The 20935-nt window shown below is 42.7% G+C and overlaps 1 protein-coding gene across 1 annotated transcript in view; it reads left to right on the top strand.

The window, feature by feature from the left end:
• Positions 1-20935, top strand: part of LOC308473817 (uncharacterized protein) — a 115949-nt gene that overhangs the window by 37762 nt on the left and 57252 nt on the right. The window contains exons 8-10 of the mRNA XM_080999547.1: positions 10207-10279; positions 12819-12893; positions 16812-16933. Of these exons, the coding sequence (XP_080855673.1) occupies positions 10207-10279; positions 12819-12893; positions 16812-16933 (270 nt within the window). The remainder of the gene's footprint in view (positions 1-10206; positions 10280-12818; positions 12894-16811; positions 16934-20935) is intronic.

The following is a 20935-nucleotide window of genomic DNA, read 5'->3' as shown; positions in this document are numbered from 1 at the left end:
GGATGGTTAGTGCAACATTTTATATCATTCAGTAGCTAAAATGACTCCTTAAGTTTGACCAATGAGTTGTGCCACTCATTCAGGGTCAAATTCATATCCACCAGTGTTTTGAGTTCCAAAACTGTGACTTGCGTCTCCCGTCCTTGCTCTTGCATGAGTCAGATGACTTGTGTGAGATCACAGAGCCCAAAAGATGTGCTTAGGGGAGGGGTCAGCAAACTTTTTCAGCAGGAGGCCGGTCCACTGTCCCTCAGACCTTGTGGGGGGCCGGACTATATTTTGAAAAAGAATAATGAACGAATTCCTATGCCCCACAAATAACCCAAAGATGCATTTTAAATAAAAGGACACATTCTACTCATGTAAAAACATGCTGATTCCCGGATTGTCTGTGGGCCGGATTTAGAAGGCTATTGGGCCGGATCCGGCCCCTGGGCCTTAGTTTGCCTAAACATGGCTTAGGGGATGCACATGTGAGACTGCAGCCCGGAAAAAGCTATTTTGGGTTTTTGTTTTGTTTTTGCTTTTTTGCTTTTTTTCTGGGCAAGATCTTGGTGCAAAATCACACAAGATCATGGCACCCAAAATGCCCACCATGCTTTCGTGTGAGAAAACAGGATGTCCCTTTCCCCCCAAGAACAAAGGTTTGATGTATACTTACTTCTGTTCTGATTAGGTACTTTGAAGTGGGTACCTTTTCCTTTCATCTAGACTTCAAAGCATAGGGCAAAATTAGTGCTAGCATAAGATTTCCTACTTTTCCTCCCCCTGCATGTCATCCCAAAATCTATCTTTATTTGTGTGTTGCCTGGATCTTTACAAGTTTTGAAAACATTGAGTACACACATTTCACAGAATTGTCCACATTAAATGTGTAAATAATATCATGATTTTGAAATGGGAATTATTTATGTTTTAGTTATGATTTAAAATTTCCCCAAAGAAGAGGAGCCGTCTTGCTGTTTGAAATGCGTTGCATCCTTTTCATTAAGTACATTTCTATTGCTCTAAAGAGGCATACAGAATGCTGAGTACCCCACCCTCTCCTCTCTGCCCCAGAAGTATGTCAATTTTTTTAATGCATCGCATAGTATTGTGCGTTGTAGGGTGATTTTCATTCTCTGAAAAATGCAGGAATGTTACACCACAGGGTGCTGTGGCCTCGTGCTGCTGCCACTAGCATTAGAACCAGCAGATGGTGTTGACAAAACATCATGAGTTGTGGTATTGTGCAGCTCCTGGAGGCCTTGTGCAGTATCTGAAGGGATGCTAGGAGTAAAATGTCAGCATCCGGCCTGTCATTTCTGAATTTTCCCATGATGGGATTCTCTTTGTATAGAATCTACTCTCATCTGCTTTCCCAAAGATACATACAGCTATGCAATGCAAACTCAGCATTCAGGGACTGCCAGCTACAGATTTTTCTCCCTCTCCCCTTCATTCATTTCATGAATCAATGTGTGTGTGCTATGGAAGAATACACACATGTGTATGCATGCACACACCCCTTCTATATGTGTTTGGCCAAGAACAGGTAAAACAAAAAATTCCATTCAGTGAATACAAAACAAATGAGTTTGCAAAAGGAATGACAATCAGTGGGGGAGAATGCAATTGTTAGCAACCCTAATTTGAGAGGGTTTGTGATCCGTGCAGCTTTGCAGTCTCCTTTGGTACAGAAACAATAATAATCAAGGTTGGAGCCTTTCCTCTTGTTACCAAATATATGTACATGCAATATCGCTGTGGCTTAAAAGCTCCTTGTTGTTGTTTGAATGTCTTCTGCTCATTCTCTGAGTTTGTTTCCCGCAGCAACAGAAAGAATGTGTCAGGGTGTCATAATAATCCTCCATTAAATCTGTAGTATTTAAATTGTAATGCTATAATTCAACAGCTGACAAAAGCCCATTGAGCAGGACTAAGGAGAGGAAAAGAGCCAGCCCCATTTTCTCAAGGGTGATGCTATAGCAACACAGAATGAATTTGGGGTCAGGGAACAAGCTGTCTCCATGCTTTGTTTGCACTTCCTGACTAAAAGTAGAATCTGGTGGTATAAATTTTACCAAAATAAATGGTTATTTGGATTTGTACAAAAATAGTTTGTTTTGTATAGCCTCTTCTCTTGAAAAGATGAGCAGGAGCCACAGAATAGCTGCTAGACCAAAGATTTTAAGGATTGTCACCAAAGAGATTGTTTTAGAGTCTCTCTGCTTTGCCTCTGTGGTGGTGCATCACAAACAACACCCTTTGACTGTATTAATGCTTTAGAAGAATTAGGGAAAGCAAAGAAGGAAATATGCTCCTATAATCCTGTTTGAGTGCAATAATTTAATATTCCCATCCAATCTATTTTTTGTATTCATTGCTCCCATAAACATGATGCATGATATTTTAGTTGAATGAATAATTTTTTAAAAATACTTAAGATCAGTGCTTTTTTTCTAGAAAAATAGGTGCCAGTACTTATCATGAGGTAATTACTGGAGGTCACACTTTTTAACCCCCCCCCCCAAAAAAAGAGGTGCTGGTACTGCATACCCTTGAGTAACCCCTGAAAAAAAGCACTACTTAAAACACAATTCTCTTTTAAAAGTTCAGCAACAGCAAAGAAAATCATCAATGTGATCTTGCTCACTAACGGCAGTTTCCTTAGCAGGGCTTTAAGGAATTTTTTAAAAAATAAATAAATCATAAAATGTACTTTAAAAAATTGATGCCAAACTACCTGCTACCAGTTTAGTCCTTTATGCCAGTATAGAGCCTCTGTTTGCCTGCACAGCTTAGGACCCAGGATGTACCCTTCTATGGAAGTAGGAATAGCAGCCAGCTGCTGTTGGAAGAGGATACTGCAACAAAGAGCTATCCCTTTCTATAGTACCACTTACATGTTAAGTGGGAAAGGATTTGCAAATTCACTGATCCTTGGATGTAAGCTTTCTGCAGGGAGCCAGGGGAAGCAGATTTATATTAAACACAAGCTTGTTGCATCTGTTGCAGAATCAATTTGTTTTTTTTAAATGCGACACCAGTCACAACTGGTCCTTTAAAACTCTGAGCATTATCCAGTTAAACATTAGTATTTGAAGCACTTTGAATAGAGCCCATGCAACTGAAATCAATGGGACTGAATCCCACAGTGGTTTTTGAGCAATTTTTAAAATTTCTTTTCTTTCTGGGCATCCAAGTGAATTTTCAATATTATAGATACTAATAGATATTGAGCAGAAAATGTGAAGGTTCAGGGTGGAATCCTGAGCTGATCTATCTGTCTTGGGAGCACTTGACTTTCTAACCCCTTTGTTCAAAGCATTACTGCTTAAACTAAAAAGGAAGAAGTTAGTGTGCAAATGCCACTGAGTCTTTGCTTTTAGAGTGAGCCCATTTGGAACATGAAGTGCAACCACAGGAGATTCCCTTTCACCCAATAACAGTGTTTGTTACTTATTGATTGTAAGTGTGTGATCCTAAGCACACTTATTAGAGAGTGAGCCTCATTGGAAGACACTGGGTCTTACTTCCGAGTAAATATGCATAGGATTGTACTGAACATTCTAGTCCTGGCAAAATGAGGAACGTGGCATTTTATTGTTTGTGAATTTCCAAAAGGAGAACAGTTGTACACTGGATTGTTACCTGTGTGGCTAACTGATAAGGAAATGAGAATCTTGCCTGCCATTTAATTCTAAAGCACTGCAGACTATAAACATTGTGTTTATCCTTATTGTAGTGATACAGCCACAAACTTTGATTTTCAGTTGTGAAAAATGTAGGGAAACTTGAAAAGGGCTGTCGGAAGGCATTTTCCCTCACATTCGTGTACTAATAAAATTAATATTCCTGGTTCATTTGTGAGACCAAACTGGAATCAAATTCCACTGCACTGAAATCAAATTCTGCTCAGAAAAAGAAACTCTGCATTTTGCATTCAGTAATGACCATAACATTGCTTTTTTAAACGAGGGCATGCCCCCTTTTGGCCTGACATTCCACAACTACACTTGAATGACACTGTCTGGAACTCACTCAATGGACCAGATGGTGAACCTTCAATTCCTGGCATTTGATAGTTTATCCACAGGTGATGGTCCCATAACCTTAGCTTGAACTGAAGTATTGTTGAAGAGCAACAGGCGTTATTGTTTGGAAGTATGTGGGGTAGAAGTGGAAGGATCATTAGGCGCGAGTGATCATGCGCTTCTGAAGTTTACTATACAGCGGAAAGGAGCAGCCAAGCATACTAGGACTCAATTTCTTGACTTTAAGAAAGCCGACTTCATAAAACTTAGGGAAGTGCTGGGTGAGATCCCATGGACAGTAATACTAAAAGGAAAGGGAGTTCATGATGGCTGGGAGTTTGTTAAGAGGGAGATAGTAAAAGCACAACTTCAGGCAATATCAATGAGACAGAAACATGGAAGGTGCCTAAAGAAGCCAGGGTGGCTATCTAAAGAACTTTTAACTGAGTTAAGATTAAAAAAGGATGTGTACAAAAAATGGAAAAGGGGGGAAACCACCAAAGAGGAATTCAAACAAATAGCCAGCACATGTAGACACAAAGTCAGAAAAGCTAAAGCACAGAATGAACTCAGGCTTGCTAGAGAGGTTAAAAGCAACAAAAAAGGCTTTTATGGGTATGTCCGTAGCAAAAGGAAGAACAAAGAAACAGTGGGGTCACTCAGAGGAGAAGATGGTGAAATGCAAACAGGGGACACAGAAAGGGCTGAACTCCTCAATGCCTTCTTTGCCTCAGTCTTCTCCGATAAAGAAAACAATGCCCGACCTGAAGAATTTGGAGCAAATGATTCAGCAAAGGAAGCACAGCCCAGAATAACTAAGGAGATAGTACAAGAATACTTGGCTAGTTTCGATGTATTCAAGTCTCCAGGGCCAGATGAACTGCATCCAAGAGTATTAAAAGAACTGGCAGATGTGATCTCAGAACCACTGGCAGTCATCTTTGAGAATTCCTGGAGAACAGGCGAAGTCCCGGCAGACTGGAGGAGGGCAAATGTTGTCCCTATTTTCAAAAAGGGGGAAAGAGAGGACCCAAATAATTACCGCCCAGTCAGTCTGACATCAATACCAGGGAAGATTCTGGAGCAGATCATTAAGCAAACAGTCTGTGAGCACCTAGAAAGGAATGCTGTGATCACCAATAGTCAGCATGGATTTCTGAAAAATAAGTCATGTCAGACTAACCTGATCTCATTTTTTGACAGCATTACAAGCCTGGTAGATGCAGGGAACGCAGTGGATGTAGCCTACCTTGATTTCAGCAAGGCATTTGACAAGGTGCCCCATGATATTCTTGTAAAGAAGCTGGTAAAATGCAGTCTTGACTATGCTACCACTCAGTGGATTTGTAACTGGCTGACTGACCGAACCCAAAGGGTGCTCATCAATGGTTCCTCTTCATCCTGGAGAAGAGTGACTAGTGGGGTGCCACAGGGTTCTGTCTTGGGCCCGGTCTTATTCAACATCTTTATCAACGACTTGGATGATGGACTCAAGGGCATCCTGATCAAATTTGCAGATGACACCAAACTGGGAGGGGTGGCTAACACCCCAGAGGACAGGATCACACTTCAAAACGACCTTGACAGATTAGAGAACTGGGCCAAAACAAACAAGATGAACTTTAACAGGGAGAAATGTAAAGTATTGCACTTGGGCAAAAAAAATGAGAGGCACATATACAAGATGGGTGACACCTGGCTTGAGAGCAGTACATGTGAAAAGGATCTAGGAGTCTTGGTTGACCACAAACTTGACATGAGCCAACAGTGTGACGCGGCAGCTAAAAAAGCCAATGCAATTCTGGGCTGCATCAATAGGAGTATAGCATCTAGATCAAGGGAAGTAATAGTGCCACTGTATTCTGCTCTGGTCAGACCTCACCTGGAGTACTGGGCACCACAGTTCAAGAAGGACACTGACAAACTGGAACGTGTCCAGAGGAGGGCAACCAAAATGGTCAAAGGCCTGGAAACGATGCCTTATGAGGAACGGCTAAGGGAGCTGGGCATGTTTAGCCTGGAGAAGAGGAGGTTAAGGGGTGATATGATAGCCATGTTCAAATATATAAAAGGATGCCATATAGAGGAGGGAGAAAGGTTGTTTTCTGCTGCTCCAGAGAAGCGGACACGGAGCAATGGATCCAAACTACAAGAAAGAAGATTCCACCTAAACATTAGGAAGAACTTCCTGACAGTAAGAGCTGTTTGACAGTGGAATTTGCTGCCAAGGAGTGTGGTGGAGTCTCCTTCTTTGGAGGTCTTTAAGCAGAGGCTTGACAACCATATGTCAGGAGTGCTCTGATGGTGTTTCCTGCTTGGCAGGGGGTTGGACTCGATGGCCCTTGTGGTCTCTTCCAACTCTATGATTCTATGATTCTATGTTTCGCTTTTGTGGGTAGAAAAAAAAAAGGAAGCAGTAGAATCAAGCTGGAGAAAGACAGGTTTAGAGCCAAATTAGATGTATCATGCAAACATCTATATTTTCCATTTGTTTGTATGTATGTTTGTTTAAAATCAAACAGCTTCAAGATACAGTTTGAGAGGAACTGGCAACAGGAAGCATGGAGTGTTTCTGCTTAACCATTTTCTCTTCAGATGCTTTTTCTGAATGTGGTGATTATGAATGGTGATTATGAATGTGGAAAATGGTGGAAGAAAGGTTAAATAGCCCTTCCTCCTCCTCCACTACCACCACCAATCTTCCACTTAAACTTTCATTCTCCTAAAGTTGCTTTTTTAAAAAAAATGAGAAGAAAAGGCTCCCTTTGTTCCTATATCCACCAGTTCATTCCACTGATCTCAGTTTAGTTCCAATATTTTTTTGAAAATGGTTGCTATAGTGCCTCAGTCATTCTCAGTCAAGACTTTTCTTCCAAGCTTCCTCAGAAGGCAGTAGGAAATGCTTGTGTTTCCTCCCTCCCTGTTTCCCTTATTGCAGATGTCATGGCAGAACTTACTCCTTTACTTTAGCCACCTCCTCCCTACACCTTAGAGAATAGAGAATGGACACTTACCCCTTCCTGGGTGGGTGCATGTTGCCGCCCTTTACGCTCAGCCGCAATCCCTGGACAGTGAGAACAGAGCACACATGGCCAGGTGGCTGTTAGGGAAATTCCTCTGTCCTCCTGGACATCCGGCTCAAGTTCCCACCTCCTGCAGCATCTCAAATGGGCCAATCAGTGACCTGCCTAGTGGGTGTGCCTCACAGGCTGAGAAGACATTGACTGCATGCTTACTCTTGCAGCTGGCCAGGCATAAAAGCTGGCAGCCCTGTCCAGTCTCAACACAGTTGGCAGAGAAGCAACCCACCCACCCCATATCATTCATCTTCTTTATTTTCCAGGTCAATTTCATTTTGTTCTAAAACATTTTCCGCCTTTCAGGTTGCTGCTTTAACAATCCTCCATTCCTTTCATTCGCAGTTTAACCTTATTTTGCTTCCCATGTTTCTCCTGACCTTGCTGTGGTCACAGATGGTTGCCATATTTGGAGCCGGGAAGGAATTTCCCCTGTAGACAAATTGGCTGGTCTGGAGGTTTTGCCTTCCTCGTAGCAAATTGTCACGACTTTGGTGGTTAAGGCATTGGGTGGTATCCTAGTCTTCAATCGTGGGGTGAAGTGGTGCATCACCCAGTATGATCCAGCGGCGTTTTCAGGGTACCTCATTAAAGGAGTCTTGGTGGATGTTCCTGTCGTGAAGCCAAGCATGTGGCAGATGGTCCATAGGGCTTCCAGGAATGGCCTTAGGATGGCCAACTCAGTAGATTAACCCTTGGAGAGGCCAAATCCTGGCACAACCCTGCAGTGGTTCTAGCTCTCTAGTAGGAGGCTGGAATGGCTACAACCAGTGCCTGAGCCAAAATTCCACCTACATTCTGTAATCAATAAGGTTGTGGCCATTTTTAAAATCCAGATTGTTGTCTGCCTGAGTTATTAATCATACATTACATATAGATGCTGATGCAGGGTGGGCGGCACTGTGACTGGGCTCGCAATTAGGAGCCTTATGGTCTGAGCATAAACCCTACCCTACTGATCCTACTCAAGTCTCTGCATATTGAGTCAGGCTGAGACTCCTTCAGATTTGGATCTAGGGGTTATGGTTTCCTCTGCCTAACTAGTCTTCGCTGCTTCTGGAATGAGCTGTCATCTCCCACAAAGCTGCATGTTATTTGTACTTTCTTCTGCGTCTTGAATTGAGCCAGGATACCAATCACACGCATTTCTGCAGGAAGTGATACTTCTGACTGTGCAACATACACAAGGGCATAATTTCAATTTAAGGAGAGGCAAACAGTACCTCTCTTGTGTCTTCCCAGCTTCCTGTTACCATTTTCCCCCATCTGAAAGACTTGGTGTTTTGTTTAGAAATGGTGGGACTGGCATGGGAGGGGGTGCAAACATTTCACCCATTTGTTTGTTGTTGTTTTGAACTGCCTTTTTCAAGTATTTCCCAGGGAAGCTCAGAGAAACAAACAAAAAGAATGTTATTGAGCCAATTATAGATTGCTGGCATGGCAGTAGAAGCAACAGGAGTGTACAACCTCAGCCTTTGTGATTGAGTGGAAACATTAACCTTCTGGATCATAGGAGCAACAGTAGGAACCTGGCTTTCTGGTCTTCTGCCTTTTCTTGGTCAACAAAGCAGTATTCTCTGCATTCTGTGCTTCAGGCACTAGATCCCAGTTCAAGTTATAGAACTTAGCAACCAGTAGTAACCATAGAAGTATGCTCCTGAGATAGATTTGAGTGCAGGCATCTCTGGCTTGGCCCTGCTAGATCATCTGAAATGTGATGTCATTGGCTCATGAGCTGGAAGGCTTTGTTTTCTATTTACAATACAGAAGGCTACCACTTTCCATGCATCTAACTGATACATGACCACCGATGTGCAGGTCATTTTTGACCCAGAAGAGGGCAGGGAGTGGAATGGGGTATAACAGGGTGGGGCAGGCTCATGTGCCCTCTACTGACAGGCACAGGGACCAGGAATTCAACCTCCACGCAAAATGGTTGCCGCCTATATATCACAATGGATAAAAATGGCCTTTCTATAGATGCCTACTATGAGGTAAGGCCCAGTTAATTCAATGGAACTTTCGAGTAAGTTTACATTGAATTATATTCTTAGGAGATTAAAAAAAAAAAAAACTACATTCAGAGCTGCTGCTACATGTTGTTTGATCAGGAGCCTGTTCTGATGTGACCAAGTCCTTTCTCCATCAGCAAGTACTTTAAAAAAACTTCTTAGCAAGCTGTTACCTCAAGCCATCAGTGAACTAGGAACATTCCAACAAAGAAGGAATACTGACTGCAAATTGTTAATGACAGATATCTCCAGTCCTTTATGAGAACATGCCCAGCCCAGCTACTAGACAGACTGAGACCATTTGCCTCAGACTGCTGATTTGGGGTGTCATGCAAAGGCAGCAAATTGCTAATTATTCAATTTATTATTATATTTTTATTGTCAGGGAGTGGGGAGAGGTGCTTGTGGGGGTTCTTTTTGCTTGAGATGTCAAAATAAATTGGTTGGAGCTTGGACAAGAGCATAATTTGCCTCCCTACCTCAGGCAGCAAAATGTTTTAGTTCAACCCTGCATGAGGCTTTGCTCTGTGATAAACGTGGACCTCTATGCCAGACTTGAAAACTTACCAAATAAATGTCTGTGAGATGTTTTCCTAGAACTCCATAACATTTTGCTCCAGCTCCATGTTCATCTGTGCCTTTCTTCTGATTTGCACCATACTCTGCCAGCTCAAATGCAATGAAAATCTACAACTTGTCCCACACCCTACTCATTTGTCCAAGCTTGCAGTGCTGGGAATTGGGGTTTGTCTGATTGGCCACCCACTCTCATTCCAGTTTGGCTAAATTCTCTTTGCACCCTTTTATGTTGAGAAAGTTAGAATAGCAAACTATGAGCAAGCTAAGCTAAGTTGCCAACAATCCACAAGCGTCTGCTTCTCTCAATGGTGCAAGGATCCAAGATCAAACAATATTTTCTTTAAGATTCCCTGACCAAGTATTGGATTTAATAAGTGTTCTCATGCCCTGTCCAAACTTTTGTGCATTTCTCCTTTTATAGAGACATATGGAGCTGTTGCTCTTTAACAGAGACAAGAATGTTAACTCAAAGTCAGATGCTTGAAGTCTAAGGTTTCCTTCTCTTTCAATTTTTTTTGCCAGATGCAAAGAAGGACGAGACACTCACAAGAACTGGATTCTGCATCCCAGTCTAACTTCAAGTCTGATTCTGAAGGTGGGCTAAAAGGGGTTTGGATATTTTTAGCCACAGAATATGCAAACCACAGAAAGTATGTAAACTACATGTGCATATTTGCTTGTCCTTTTCAAAGGAACTGCAGTTGAAAAAATATGTTGCCCACAGAAAGCTGGCGGCCTGGCAGGTCAGTATCTCAGCAGAAGCCCCAAGAATGTTCCTGGCTGCTTTGCATGCTAAAATGTACAGCATTATAAATAGTGTTAAATATCTCAAGGGCTAAAAAAAAACAACTTGCACTTTCCTAAAAAGCATATGTGCAATGCACACCCCAAAAACATGCTAACCAGCCACTCATAGCTGCTAATCCCAGTCACTGTTTTAGAAATGTAAAGCCACCTAACAAAAGCATGTTTTCCATAAGAAGACTTGCTCTTCCAAACTTGCTTTTGATGCTTGTTCTGTAATATTGGTGATCAGCTGGTCACAGATACCACCCTAAAAAAGCAATCTCTGTTGAGCAGTAGCAAGACTCCAGGGGCCTTCTGGGCACTAACCCAGGGTTGTGTTTCCATTGGAAAACCAAGGCACAATGGAGTCTGCAGTGTCTTATAAATACGGCTTGTTTCCATATATTTACACCTGAATTTTAAGGAGAGGGAGTTCACAGCATTTACATCCCAAGAGGGGGCTTGCCCTCCCCAGCAGCACGGCATTAGATTCAGAGGCATCCTAAGCACCACCCCCACAACAGCTTGCTCCAGCCAGCCAACAAGGCTGCTGCCCTTCAAATCCCCACATGGAATCCTGCCCACTTCCTGCTTCTTCTTCCCAGAAACCCCTGCTTCCCAAACCTCTACTGTAAAAGGACACCCTCTCTTCCTGTGGTGACATCACACACCCCTGTTACCCTGGCAACCTCCGTCTGTGCCTGCCAGAGCCTTCTGCCTGGTTGATGGCTTCCATTGAGGGGCCATCAAACCATTGTTGGCCATCAGCATCAACCCACCATCACCAGACTGGCCCCTTGAGGAAGTTAGCTGGTGTCGTTCCCAGTACTTATTAAATTCAGAAATTTGTGAATTTTTCAAATTATGACCCGTCACTGAATGTAGAGATTGTAAAAAGTCTGCCCACTCCAATTCATAACAATGTAAATCACATAGCATACATGCCTGCTTAAAAACTTACAGGAACATCATTTGTGAAAACAACTGAACAAGTGCTCACATCCTGTATGACTGGCTTAAGTTGAGGGGATATAATAATGTGCTATTTATCCTGCAATATGCTCCATGAACATCACAACCAAGTGCCTTTTCTGATGGGCTCTGCTTCTCAGTTGGGCCTTTGGAAGACAGCACCAATATTGGGGTATACCCAATATTAGACATACTCAGAGCAGACACATTAAAACCAATGGGCTTAAGTAATTTGATTTTAGCAGGTCTGCTGAATATCACCCAGTATCCCTTGTGGTGTCTATGCAGCCCCAGGATCCATTTTGCTGATATGAAAAAGAGGCTAGGATACTTTTTCAAAAACAGATTTTCTGAAGGGTGGCTCTTTAAGCAGCACTCTAGCTGAGGTATCCCCACACATCACTTTGCTAGGTGAGATGTGATAAATCATAGGATTTACCATGTTGCTTTCTATTACTTTCCCTCTAAAATCACCATTTCATATCCCTTATTAAGGCTGCTTTCTATACTCTGTTCTTAGGAGACAGGAAAGTCAAACTTTAAACATATAGCTACTTCTAGGGGGAGACACGGTACTTACTAATCCAGTTTGTACTGGTGTGGTATACAGATTGTGCAATAAAAGTTATTCAAGCACTAATCCAGTTACACATTCTTAGCATGCATGCACATATTTTTTTTTCCCAGGGGATTATGAATGCATAATAACTTACCATGTTAAAAACTTTCAGACATAGGATTGAATTATGGGAGCATTCCCATGACGCAGTATGGGAAACAGCCCTAAGCGTGTTGATTTTCAGTGGTACCACATCAACATAACAAAACTTATTACCATATTCTTACTGCCAAAATTAACTAAGCACAGAATTGCATTGTTATTGTAGCTGGAACCACTGTTCTTTCCCACCCTGTTCCTTTTGACTCCCATCTATCCTTTGAGTTCAGCCATTCAGGGTTCCACTTGAAGGACTCCTGCTGCTGCCTCATCTGCGGACTGCCCTGGCTTGGATGAGCCATTACACTAAAGAGCTGAGAAGTGCCATACTGGCACCCTGCTTTGCTGCAGCAATATTTATTGTTTAGATAGTACTTGAAATTTGAAAATGCAGTACCTCCGTTTGGAAAGGAAGGTAGCATCATTCCCATTGTATAAATGAGGAGCTGAGACTGAAACTGGCTTAGGTCACTTCCAGATGACCCATTACTGAGCACACATCCTGATTTGTTTATACAAAGTTTGTGGGGAGGTTAGAGGATAATGGATATTTATTTAGTATTCCTTCTGATTTGTTTGCAGAGACATCACATGATGTTTCATCAATAATTTTTTTACTTGCAGTGACTTGCTTGCTTGTTTGTTTTTTTGCATACAGGAGAATTAAAAAATGGCACCCTTTACCTGCAGCATGGAGACTTGCAGTCCATTCAACGGCTTCATTCTATTGCAGGTATGTAAAGGTAAAGGACCCCGGACGGGTAAGTCCAGTCAAAAATAACCATGGGGTTGCAGCCTTCATCTTGCTTTCAGGCCAAGGGAGCCGGCGTTTGTCCACAGACAGCTTTCTGGGTCATGTGGCCAGCATGACTAAACCAATTCTGGTTCAAGGAAACCAGAGTGCACAGAAACCCCATTTACCTTCCCACCACAGCGGTACCTATTTATCTACTTGCACTGGTGTGCTTTTGAACTGCTAGGTAGGCAGGACCTGGGACAGAGCAACATGAGCTCAACCTGTTGTGCAGATTCGAACCACAGACCTTCTGACTGGCAAGCCCAAGATACTCTGTGGTTTAGACCACAGCGCCACCCACGTCCCTTACTCGCCGGTATGTAGCTAACATAAGACCATGACCTAGGGCTCTTGCAGAGGCCTCTGGAGATATGTTCTCACACCATACGTTCCACAGAACTTTACTAGGAGCTGTGTTTGAGTCTAGTACAACTGTCCTGGCGGCCCCCCATGGTGGCTCTGCTGCCCTTTGTTGGACTAGCTGCAAACTCGAAGGAAAAATACAGGCAAATGCATTTCCTCCTTTGAAAATAAGGGAGCACAGTTTTTAAAAATGATTATTCATATTTTATGAATCACTCTCCTGCCACAGCTGGAGAAGATCTGCCTCTGGATATCAGTTGCTGGGGTTCACAGGTAGGAAGTGTGCTGCATCCCAGATGTCCTGTTTCTGCATCTCCCCATCAGCATCAGGATGGCCACTGTGAGAAATGGATGCTGGACTAAATGAACCTTTCTCTCATTAACTCTCTAAGGTTCTTTGATATATTTCTTGAAAAGTAAGAGAATTAAAACACATTTAGGGCAGAACTAAAAACGTGTTTTGGTCATATAACTGCCCCAGACTGTTACCTTGAGGATAGGGGAGTTGTTGCAAAGAGGACGACAGGTAGGTATTGATCAGGGTTCTATTTCTCCCCCCCCCCCCACATTTTGTTTTAATGATTCCTAAGCACTTTTGTATACTGCTTTCATAAGGTGAAACATTTACAGCAATTGAGTGGGGGGAAAGGTTAGCGTTTCCTCTTTTTTGAACAGGTCTGGTGTCAAGCAAACAGTTCTGCTTTACAATGCATCTTTGTTGCCACTGCAGCGGGGACAGAAAGACAACTTTGGACTCACTTAAAATAATCTGCAAAGAATCATGAAAGAATATGCTTTTTTAATTGTTTGAGTGAAAAAGTCAAAAGGTGAAATGGCAGCAGTTTCAGCCTCTGAGTGATAGGTTGTAAAATGCCTGCCCAAGTAATCCACAGAGATCTCTGACTGAGAAAGCATTGTGTGGTCAAAATGTAATAACAATAAGAGCTCAGGGACAAGCTGGTTCCATCATTGTTTGAAAGATATTTTGTTTTGTTTCACCCCAGTATTAAATGCACAACTATTAGCTTTGCCAAATCAACAGTTCAAGACCCAGGGACTCTTTGGAGCTTTAGCATCTGAAAAAGGGGAAATCTTCAACGCCCCAAAACTTCATTTTAGAAGGAATAAATCTGCAACATGAAGGTGTTCCCTAACAGCAAGTCAGTAGGTCCTCAAAAAAACCCCATAAAGGCTTTGTACACTTTAGAAAGTTTGGAAAATCCTATTCTAAATGATGCTTCTATGTTATTTTCCAAAACAGTGCCTGGATGACAAGACTGGAAAGTTTCTGGAACTGTACTGGGAAGATGACTAAGTAAATCAAAGCATCAGTAGCACTCCCCTTACCTTACTTTGGGTCATGACAAAAAGAGTTTCCAGATAGCCCTTATTTTAAGGTAGACTCCTTATTTTAAAGGGATCTTATTTCAGATCATCAAGTTCCATGCAGGACATCAAGGAAAATGAATCTTGTTCATCATATTCATTTTAGATCTTTGTATTGAGGGGCCACTAATAAGGAGGAAACCCAGGAATCTTGGAAACCGCTAAGGAGGAAACCATATATTTCTAACAATATATGTTTGCCTTCAAATAAAAATGGGCAGATACTGCCTTTCTTTAAGGCTACAGGTGCTACATCACTACTATGCCAAATAATTCTACACAGAATCAGTCATTGTACATGAAATTTGTTCGTGTGTAAGCTGTTAACCATGCATTTTCTTCATGCTAACACAAACTTTCATTTTTGACATTGGCTAGAAGAAAAATTGCCCCCAAAACATGACAGACCACCTTTCTCTGGCAGCTGCCCTTGTGAAACCATTTAAAACATCTGCTCCATGCCTTTGTGTGATGCACAGAATCCTTTCTGCTTTCATTATACAAAAAAGTATCTTGCCTGTATCTTGACTGTGTGCAGAAGAACTTGAAAAATGAGGGGGTTTTTTAATGTCAGATGAACGCACTAAAGGCACGTGGGGCTGTGCCAGGATTTCCAAGGCTCACTCAGTAGCTGGCAACCCAGTGCCCTTCATAGTACCAATCTCCTGTGACTACCCTTTCCTGGCCTTGGAACGGTTTGGGTGCCAGACTTCACAACTTTAAAGCGTACTTGGCTCCAGTTCAGTTAACATGTAAGATTAATTAGGAACTAACCATTTCATTGAAGTGCATCCAAGCCAGCCTTTTCCCCCTTTCTTTTCAAATTCATGGTTTGCCTCTCCTCATTATGGTGGATCAAGGTGTGCCTGCGTTTCGAGACATTTCCGTAAGGGTGTGATTATGAGAGAGACCTTTTTGTGGTCCTCGGTCTGAGAACGCTCCAAGAGCTGCCAGTTTCAGTCCATTGCAGCTGCAATGTTCTGAGGAAACCAGGATGAATATGGCTGATAAGTCAGGCATGCTTCATCTTTTCCCAACAACATTCTTGTATGGATTACAGAGTAATCTGACATGCAGGCTTTGCCAATTAAAACAGCCATGGAAATGACTGGAAGTGTTTTCCTTGGCTGCATCTGGCCATCCTCTTTACCGATCGAAAGGAACAAGGGTTAATTTGATTTAATGTGTGTGAAAAGTAATATTCCTCATACGAGGATACCTCTCTCATTTTTAGCGTTCCCGATCAATCCGTTCCACTAATCCTGTCCCAAAATCAATGAATAAAACCAACTGATTTAAACCAGAAAGAGCTGAACAGCTCTCTTTTGTTGGAAGTGAGTAATGGCAATTTAATAGGAGACAAGCCACTCAGAAAGCCTGTGCTCATGAAAGAGCTAACGTTCAATTGTCCCAATCAGAGAATTTTGTTTGAGATGCATGTTAAAAAGCTTCCCTATTAAAAAGCGTCTCTATTCCCTCTGAAATGCTTGACCACGTTTAAGTTTTAACTTTATCACTGTGGAACAGTGATGGGTTGCATCCAAAGCAGCATGACAAGAATGTTCCATCGGCACAAGGTTTTCTGCTTGTGCCGTAGAACATTTCCCCCTCTCCTCCCCGCAGTATGCCCCCTAAATCTGTTCTACAGGTTCTTTCAACCTTCTGGAGCAGATTTGGGGAGGGTGCACACAGGGAGAGAACAGAGGGGCAAGTCCCACTGCTTAACCAGAAATCCTTGTGCTTGCAGGATGGGTTAGCTGAATGCTGCCCTGTGTATTTCTGGACTACAATTCCCATCATCTCTGAACGTTGACTATGATAGGAATTGGAGTCCAGCAAAATCTGGAGGGCCACAGGTTTCCCCCCTCTGCTGTAGGAACACTGAGGGGCTGCAAGTTGCTGACTGCCATCAGGATAACATTGAGAGATCGAAAGTTACCCAGGCAGAGAAATAGTAAACCAAGTAAATAAAAAATAAGAAAGATGCTCCAAGATATAGGGAGCACATGTCTCCGGTAATTAAAAAAAACCCCTATTCACACTCCTGTATTACATTTGGTTTTAACAGATTTTGTCAATTGTATTTCTGTTCTTCAATTCTTTCAGGAACTCATGAAATGAATAGTGATCCAAATAAAGAAACCTCATCGCTGTCAGCTGTATCTCTTCAATCAGCTGGCAAATCTGAAGTTAGCAGCAAATTAGGCATGGGAAGCTTGCCCCTACAAGTGAGAACAAAAATCGGATGCATTTTAGTAGATTCTTACACAGAATTGCTTAAATCCTACTTGTTAAATTTGGATGGAAATTTGCAATATCATGTACTATATACAGACTGGGGTTTTCTGTTTAAGTGAGAGTTCATTGTAAATGATCCATTCCAGTCCGGCTTCCGCGCTGGTCATGGGACCGAGACGGCTCTGGTCGCCCTAACAGATGATCTCCGCAGGCAGCTGGATCGAGGTGGGTCAGGGCTGCTGATTCTTCTAGACCTGTCAGCAGCCTTCGACATGGTCGATCACGAACTCCTGGACCACCGCCTTGCCGACGTGGGGATCCAGGGCACAGTCCTTCAATGGCTGCGCTCGTTTCTCTCTGGTCGGGGACAGAGGGTGGCGCTTGGGGGGGGAATTGTCATCGCGCCACTCCTTGGTGTGTGGAGTGCCTCAGGGTGCGATTCTCTCCCAATGCTTTTTAACATCTTTATGCGCCCCCTCGCCCAGCTTGTCCGGAGTTTTGGGCTGGGTTGCCATCAGTATGCCGATGACACCCAACTCTATCTGTTGATGGATGGCCATCCTGACTCGGCCCCAGACACACTGACCAGATGTCTGGAAGCTGTGGCTGGATGGTTACGTGGGAGCCGGTTGAAGTTAAATCCTTCGAAGACAGAGGTCCTCTGGCTGGGACGGGGCGATATAGGATTGAGGGGGCAACTCCCATCTCTTGCGGGGGTGCAATTAGTGCCAGCATCGTCCGTTAAGAGTTTGGGTGTAATCTTCGATACCTCCCTCTCTATGGAGGCGCAGATTACAGCTATAACAAAGGCGGCATTTTTTCATCTCCGCCAAGCTAAGCAGTTGGCTCCTTATCTCTCTCGCCCTGACCTAGCCACTGTGATCCACGCGACGGTCACCTCCAGACTGGATTATTGTAACTCGCTCTACGTGGGGCTGCCCTTGAGACTGACCCAGAAACTCCAGCGGGTGCAGAATGCCACGGCGAGACTCCTTATGGGGTCTTCGCTGCGAGATCATATTCATCCGGTACTATACCAGCTGCAGTGGCTCCCGGTGGAGTACAGGATCAGGTTTAAGGTGCTGGTTTTAACCTTTAAAGCCCTATACGGCCTAGGACCCTCGTACCTACGGGACCGCCTCTCCTGGTGTGTCCCACAGAGAAATTTACGGTCTGCAAATAAAAACATCCTGAAGATCCCAGGCCACAGAGAGGTTAGGCTGGCCTCAACTAGAGCCAGGGCTTTCTCGGCCGTGGCTCCAATCTGGTGGAACGCTCTGTCACAAGAGACTAGGGCCCTGCGGGACCTGACATTTTTCCGCAGGGCCTGCAAGACAGAGCTGTTCCACCAGGCCTTTGATCAGGGCGCAGCCTGACCCCCTCCTCTGGCAATCTGCACAGAATGTTGCTTAATGGTTGCCATCAATTTGATTTTAATTTGATTTTAATTAATTTTATAATGAATGTTTTTAGAATGTTGGATTATTTTGATTGTTGTTAGCCACCCTGAGCCCAGCTTTGGCTGGGGAGGGTGGGATATAAATAAAATTTATTATTATTATTATTATTATTATTATTATTATTATTAGATATAAGGGTGGCTATGCAAGGGTGGCTGTGGCTATAGGAAGTGCTCAATATTTTTTTATATCAAAAACATGCATGGGAGTTGCTGGTTCTGTTTTGAATCTACAGGTGACTTTATCCACTACATCCAGCTTTTCTAATACAGCCAAAATATTCTGGGAAAAGGAGAACGAAACAGCTGTGCAAATAATGCTTGCTCAATTACTTTTAGACATTTTAGTATTTTTGTTGAAACATCTAAAAATGATTTCCTTTGTACAATTACAAGATCCATTACATCTGGTTGCAGCAAGATTACCTTTTTATTAGAAAGCAAGCACTGAACCAAGTAAAACCAAATGATTTAGAAAGTTATTGGTGATAGCCAATGCCAGTAATATTCAGAGTAGACTCAAAGTGAACTCAGTGAGCCTAAGTTACATAAACTCATTGATTTAAGTAGGTCTACTCTAACTATTAAGGGACGCTGTGGTGGTGCTGTGGGTTAAACCACAGAGCCTAGGACTTGCTGATCAGAAGGCCGGCAGTTCGAATCCCCGCAAGAGGGTGAGCTCCCTTTGCTCGGTCCCAGCTCCTGCTAACCTAGCAGTTCGAAAGCACACCAAAGTGCAAGTAGATAAATAGGTACCGCTCTGGCAGAAGGTAAACGGTGTTTCCGTGTGCTGCTCTAGTTCACCAGAAGCGGCTTAGTCATGCTGGCCACATGACCCGGAAACTGTACGTCGGCTCCCTCGGCCAATAAAGCGAGATGAGCTCCGCAACCCCAGAGTCAGCCATGACTAGACCTAATGGTCAGGGGTCCCTTTACCTTTACCTTACTCTGACCATTAGTAACATTGGATATTATCTTATTAAGAGTTACTTACTGCAATTAAGTTCACAATCACTCACAGGTCACAGCTATAATATCTATAATAGGTAATTGGAGTGTAATTACTTATTTATTACTTTCCTTAATTTCACAGCTCACCATACAATCCAGTAGAATTATCAGCATTTTACGGAATATTTTGCCTTCACAGCTAGATTAGGCTGGGCATCCTATGTGCATCAGATGTTAGCTTGCACAGCTCATCATACATTTTTCATACAGCTGTATTTCTGTACTGTGCATATTTTTTGTTACCAGCTGAATTTCTGATTCTCACCTATGTCATCAGGACTTTTGTGATGCTCTTTGCTCCAAAGCCATAGGTTTCTCTTTCATTCAGACCAAGAGAGATCAATTGTGTGTGCCTCCTATAATTTCTGTAGCATGTTCTTTTTCCCTAATTAAGAAATGTTCTTCAATATTCCAAAACGGGGTAGCTATTTTTAAAAAGTAATCTGACTACCAGAATATCTTAACTGCACCATTGACAATTAGGGGATAGAGGGGGAAATCTCCAAACTTGAAATGCTCACATGAGAGACAGGTCAGATTTCAGGTTTATGGGATTTTCATCCACCTTAAACCATGTCTAGGGTTTTATAAACTACAGGGCATGGAAACTTTTTTCATGGTGATGATTCATGGGGCTACATGATGTTTCTCTAAGCCAGGGATCAGCAAAGTTTGCTTTCACAGGATGTGCTATCTTCAATGAAACTGGAATAGGGGAGATTCACTGTGTGGGTGTGGTCCTGTCTACCTTATAAAGTGCTGTGTCTTCATGAAACAGCCATCTGTGTTTAGTTACACAGTTTATTTGAAGACAGCTATTTCTGTCCCATTTCAAGGAAGATTCCATGGCTGGAGTCCTCTGAGTCCATATGGCAACCCCCAAAATAGTTCTTTCCTTAAAACTTACACACACACACACACACACACACAGGTGCAAAAGAATAAAATAAACAAAAGCCAAACAGTAAAAAAAAAAAGAGAGAACTTGTTCATTTCTGTGCTATGTGTGCATCTGTATAGAAAAGGCAGAAGGAGCAGAAATGGGCGGGAAAGAGACAAAGGTTGCCTTTGTCTGATAAATGCATTTTCCAACCATTTCCCCCAAATGTGTAATAAATCCACAAGGCTTGCAAACCATTTCCCTTCAGGCAAATAAACACCAGACCTGAAATGCTCTAGATGTTTGATTAAAATAATAATAACATTACAGTCCCTTTGAATTGTTTGAACCATCCTCCCATGCTGCCTTTAGGAAGCTGCCATCAGTTAACACTGACTAGCAATGGCTCTACAGAGTCTCCAGCAGGAATCTTGGCTTACTTGGAGATGCCAGGTATTGAACCTGGAACCCTCTGCATGCAAAGCATGTGTGATCTGATGGGGCTACACCCAATCTCCTTGGTAAGCAACATAAACAGAGCCAGTTGCTTAGTTCCTCCCCAATCAAAATTTCTGTCCTTCCTGACCTTGCAGTGATATGCTAGGAAGGTGTCAAGTAATTGGTTCCTATATTTCTATATTC

This window comes from Podarcis pityusensis (assembly GCF_964106645.2).
Source record: "Podarcis pityusensis genome assembly, chromosome: 3".
Lineage (NCBI taxonomy): Eukaryota > Metazoa > Chordata > Lepidosauria > Squamata > Lacertidae > Podarcis > Podarcis pityusensis.
The sequence above is the reverse complement of the archived record's forward strand: the minus strand, read 5'-3'. Positions and strand labels throughout refer to the sequence as shown.